Source organism: Silurus meridionalis, chromosome 9, assembly GCF_014805685.1.
Source record: "Silurus meridionalis isolate SWU-2019-XX chromosome 9, ASM1480568v1, whole genome shotgun sequence".
NCBI classification, from domain to species: domain Eukaryota; kingdom Metazoa; phylum Chordata; class Actinopteri; order Siluriformes; family Siluridae; genus Silurus; species Silurus meridionalis.
The window spans coordinates 7,993,990-7,999,748 of NC_060892.1; the positions used below are offsets into that span (position 1 = coordinate 7,993,990).

Below are 5,759 nucleotides of genomic sequence, written 5' to 3' on the forward strand. Positions count from 1 at the left end.
GTAGTCACTCGCTGGCAAATCACATACACTATACAGCCTAATGGTTGTGACAAGTCCAGTAGAAAGCCTTCGCAGAAGAGTGGAGGATATTTTGAAAAGGAAAAATAGGTTCAACTCAGGATAAGGATGGGTGTCCACAAACTTTTGACCCTATAATGTTTTTTTTTTCTTTCTCAAAAGCAGAAGCAACGCAGCAAACTATAAATACATCTAGCAGAATATCAATGCACCAGAGAAGTTAAATTAATTTGATGAACTGAAAGAGTGGGGGTTGTCGTGTGCAAAAGTTTGTGCACCCTTAGTTAGTATTTAGTTCTTTGGCAGTTCTTGCGATTTGCAAAGACCTCATAGAACTTGGAGACTTTGTATTCTTTTTTTAATCCTGAAATGTTTTTGCAGTATGTTCATGTTAAGGACTGTGAGGACCATTTCAATTGCTCCAGCTAGTGAAGTGGATTTTAAATATCAGTGTCTGGTTGTAGAAACCAGTATGACTCCAGCATCCTGACTGACTGTTCCATTTGCTTCCAGAACATTCTGATATTTGTTTGTTATGTTTCCTGTGCAACTGGGTGTGATACAACCCTAAAGCATAACAGAGCAACAGTTGACATGTTCTATGTGTCTTTTTTTTCTTCTTTGAATTACTGTTTGGGCTTCTGGCCAAGTATTTAATTTTTTCTTTTCTTTTTTCTTTTTTTCCCGTCCATAAAACTTTCATGCCTTGGGCTCAATTAGACATTATTATGACTACTTCAGATGTAAGGTTTATTCCTGGTGATTCTTTCCTGCAGATTATTGTTGATCCACCAGCACTCTTATGGCAGATAAACTTCATTGGATGTGGTCAACTTTGCCTCAATTGTCCACACGAATGACAATTCTTACATGAAATATATTGCGAACTGGAAGCTCTTTGACTGTTTTTATAACCGTTCTTTGTTTTGTGAAATATATATATATATATATATATTTCACTATAAGCTAAATGTGGTCGTTTAGACCGATTGAGAATAACAGACCTCCTAATTACTGGTTATATATGTAGATGTGCACGCATTTGTGTGCATTTGTGTCTCATACTGTTAGTCTGCATGTGCGTGTAGGTGCTGAACGCACAGAGAGCGGGTTACTTGGCTGCCATTGTTCACAATGTCGACTCGGAGGAGCTCGTCAATATGGGGTCTGATGACCGTAAGTATCTCAAACACACATTAGGCAGGTCCGAGCTTTCTTTTTTTGTTTCATCACTGCTGATCAGACACAGTTATCGTTTGTGCTGCAGAACTCGAACAGGCAAGAAATCTCTGAAAGCTGATGTGTGTAATATTTGTGTGCAATGTGTGTGCAGTGGAAGTGGTGAAGCAGATCAACATCCCATCTGTTTTTGTTGGAGAAAAAGCTTCCAAATCTTTAATGGAGGAATACAGCTATGAGAGAGGGTAAGAAGGACACACACAAACACACATACACACACACTTTAGTTACCAACCTAGTATATTTCCTATAACATACTGTATTTCTATCGTGATCTTTTCTAAAAGTGTGTTTCTCTGAATTATGTGTCTTAGTGGTTTTCTAATCCTGATGCCCGAATTCAGTCTGCCGTTGGAATATTACCTGATCCCTTTCCTCATCATCGTAGGAATCTGTCTTATTCTCATTGTGGTGTTTATGGTGAGTGAGGCATACAGGGATGGTAATTAATTAATTGTATCTGTGGTGTGTGTGGATCTGTGTGTGATGATTAGCAATGGGGACATGTTTCTGGTTAATAGTTAAATTAGTTTTATGATCTCAAACATTAAAATGTGACAAACATGACAAAAAATAAGAATTCAGGAAGGGGGCAAACACTTTTTTATTTATTTTTTTTAAAGTAAATGTAATCCGTTACACTACTTAAGTACAGTAACGGATTACATTTACTTAAAAAAAAAATTAAAGTGTTTGCCCCCTTCCTGAATCACAGCTATGAATCTTCCTGAGATTCCTGAATCTTCAAGAAGCTATGTTGTACATAGGTTGGCGTGAAGGATCTTGAGTGGCCTTCAGTAGAGCTCTGACCTCAACCATATTGAACACCCTAGCCCTTCTCACCTTATCTCAGTGCTTGCCTTTACTAGCACTTTCGTGGCTCAGTGAGCCTGAATCTCCACAAGCACCCTCCAAAATCTAGTGGATCATCTTCCCACGGGTATAGAGGTTATTATGAAAGCATATCGGGACAAAATGTTGAATGGTTTGTTAAAAAAAAAAAAAAAAAAAAAGCACATGCAAATCTTATGATGTGGTGTCCACAAACTTTTGACATGATGAGTACCAACATCAGGATACTATGTCTCCTGCATCTCTTTAGATACCTTTTAATTGTAAAAGTTCTACCCAATGTAATAGTAATTGAATAATTAAGCTTCAGTTTGTTAATACCTTTGTGTACTTGCGTATGCCCAGATCACAAAGTTTGTTCAGGACCGACAGCGAGCCCGAAGGAGTCGACTGCGCAAGGACCAGCTGAAGAAACTTCCCATCCATAAATACAAAAAAGGTACCAGAGTTTACACACTGCGCTGCCACACTGCGCCTCTACACAACATTAACACACACATTAACAGTGACACGTCTGTGTTTTACAGGTGATATCTATGATGTGTGTGCGATCTGCCTGGATGAGTATGAGGAGGGGGAGAAGCTGCGTGTGCTGCCATGTTCACATGGTAGGTGTGTGTTTGAGACAGCTCTCTAAACTGCGCTTTAGTAGACACTTCAAAAGAGGCCAGAATTTTGACCCCAAGAGCTCTTTAACTCCAAGCAGGAAGTCTCTAAATGTATTACTGTAAAAGGGATGAACCTGGATGCAGAAGTATTGGCTGATACTAGATCGTTATGTGAACTTGGACTGTGTAAGTCCAATACGTAGATCGCGATCTACTGGTCGATTGCAAAGGTAGTGTGAGTAGAGCGCATGACATTATAAATATAGCTATTTATTGATGCATTTTTATACTTAGGTAGATCATTTTGACTTGGCCGTTTTATAAGTAGCTCACATTCTGAAAAGTGTGTGCACCCCTGGTGTAAACCATTTGAATTGTTAATGGTTAAGGCTCTGAATTGATAAGCAGAAGGTCAGGGGTTAACCCTAGCGCTTCCTACATTAACCTGTTTAGCCCTTAAGCAAGGCCCAAGGCTGTTTAATGGCTGATCCGGCACTCTGACCCCAGGTTTCTAACAAACCGGGATATGCAAAAAAAAGAATTTCTCTGTGCTGTAAAGTACATGTGACAAAATAAAGGCTAATCTCACTTTTCCTTGCCAGATGCCCCTTTAAGTAATCTTATTATTTGCACTTTGTGGTTCCAAGGTCATTTTGTTTGAGCCTTGACTATATTGTGTGTGTGTGTGTGTGTGTGTGTGTGTGTGTGTGTGTGTGTGTGTGTGTGTGTGTGTGTGTGTGTGTGTGTGTGTGTGTGTGTGTGTGTGTGTATATATATATATATATATATATACACATTTTACCACCTAAAATTCTCCCCTTCCTTCCTTTGTGTGTGTCTGTGTGTGTTTTAGCATATCACTGTAAGTGTGTCGATCCATGGCTAACAAAGACAAAGAGGACATGCCCGGTGTGTAAGCAGAAGGTGGTTCCGGCTGGTTCGGAATCAGACTCTGACTCGGACAGCGGAGGAGACGAGAGCGATGAGGTTTCCGAAAGCACACCGTTGCTGCGCCCGAACCCCTCCCGAGTTCGTACCCCCTCCCTGACTAGCGCGCACACCGCCTCCACCGGCCCTCCCGACTGCTCCGACTCCGATTCTGACTCCACTGAGGAAGATGGGGAGGGAGACGTGGTCACCCTGGAGACAGTTGTGGTGTTGCAGCAGGAGCAACCTGATGATGACCTCATCAGCGCCTAAAGACAAGCCAATCAGACTGCTAATCAGTCTGCAGTGACAGTATAAAACATACAAACACACACACACACACACACACACACACACACAGAGAGAGCACGGTAGATTTTATCACACTAGAATGCTGATGATGGTTCCGAAAAACATACAAACACACACACCTTATTACATTAATCCAAAATAAGGATGTAACAGACTTTATTTCTACCCAAAAATCCTGCTTATTGAGGGACCCTCCTCCAGAACGAGACCTTTTCTGCAGCTTTGATGCTGAATATTATTATATATCATTTAACTGAATTTCAACACACTTGTGTCTTCTGTAGCACCTTTTTTCTTATTCTTATTATCCTTGTTTTTTTGTTGTTTTTTTTTTGTTAGGAATTTTATAGTAATTTCCTTCTAATGATTTCCTTTTTTTTGGCTTGAAGTGTAGCCAGTGTTGCTTTTCTGTATAAAACAAAGCCAAACGTTCTGATCGTGCCACATTCGAAATAATCGGTAATCAAATCAATGTCGGACGGAAATCCCGGTTAATGCATGATCAGCGCTCTCACACTCGGCAGTGTTTCGATTCCTCAGCCCGGTTTAGTGTTTTGTCTTCGTGACTGTTAAACCCTGGCTGCCTTTTCCAGCGTCCCCTTTATTTAACAATTAATTTCAACACCAATAAACGAGTTCTGTTGAGCAAGTTAAGCACACCCGCAATTTGTTTTATTTATATAGCATTTAGAAGAATAGACTTTTGCTTATTTAGGAATACAGATGTACATTTTAATCCCTGATGTAAAAGCAAGAAATAACGGTGATGAGAGAACTCTCTCTCTCCCAGGTGACTTGAGTATTAATACTATGGCATGTCATGAATGGAGTAGTATAGCGCGTATGTGTCCAGGAACATCGGCACCCAAAGATCTATATCTCACATGGTCAAACTAGGCCAAGAATCAATGCACCTTATGGAAATTGCTGTATTGTGTAATGTAACTTGTGTTTAATCTGTTTTTTAAAGAAAATAATATACAAAGAAATCCGGTTGAGTGTAAACATGTGCAGGCACGCTTTTAGCAGGCTCCTGTATCTAAAATTCATCCTGTTTGTTGCTCTTGTCCAAAACGCTCAAATCTTTCCTGTACATCCAGTCTGAACACATTCGCAGTGAGAACATTGAAAGTGCTGCCCATATTTTATTACAGCTACAGCAGTAGAAATCACAACACATCTGTATCAAAAATATTTTATTTATTATAGACTTCTACTAGTTTGTCTTCTTACCCTGAATAGAATAGGTTTAATTTAAACCTCGAACAGTAAGCCAGGCTACTAATAATGTTTGGTGAAATGTAATGTGTTTGGTCTGTGGACAGGTCAGGAAAAGAAAAAAAAAAAAAAAAAAGAGAGTTGTACAGGTTTATTATACACATTTACAAAACGGTTTATGGAGCAAAAAATGGTCACGTATTTATTTTGCAGTTATCGCTTCATCAAGCTTCCTCATCTAAGATTTATATCATAGTGGCAGACACGGTGGTGCTACGTTCTCACAGTGCCCGGATTCCCCGTTCTCTCCAGATGTTTTTGCTTATAGTCTGTGTGAATACTAATCACTAATATTTCAGGCGAGACCGGCAGCCTTGGACGTGAGGCTGGTCAGGTCGGGTGGGATGCATGCCGTTAGGCCAACACATTTTTAACACTTGTTATTCACCGATGTTGCGTATTTGCGTCGTATGATTCAAATTATGTTTTATTCAAAAGCATTCTCATGTATTTAAACGTGACAAAATCCAAATCACGTAATGATCTAACCTGGATTCTAAGTGGAATAAAAGTAAATAGAAAATA

At 39.7% G+C, this 5,759-nt stretch overlaps 1 protein-coding gene across 3 annotated transcripts in view; it reads left to right on the forward strand.

The window, feature by feature from the left end:
* The window catches only part of rnf13 (ring finger protein 13), a 10,990-nt gene extending 5,231 nt beyond the window's left edge, over positions 1-5,759 (forward strand). For all 3 annotated transcript variants that reach the window (XM_046857224.1, XM_046857223.1, XM_046857222.1), the window contains exons 5-10: positions 1,107-1,194; positions 1,352-1,442; positions 1,572-1,677; positions 2,455-2,548; positions 2,637-2,717; positions 3,571-5,759. In XM_046857224.1, coding sequence (XP_046713180.1) covers positions 1,107-1,194; positions 1,352-1,442; positions 1,572-1,677; positions 2,455-2,548; positions 2,637-2,717; positions 3,571-3,917 — 807 coding nt within the window. In that variant the 3' untranslated portion in view covers positions 3,918-5,759. The remainder of the gene's footprint in view (positions 1-1,106; positions 1,195-1,351; positions 1,443-1,571; positions 1,678-2,454; positions 2,549-2,636; positions 2,718-3,570) is intronic.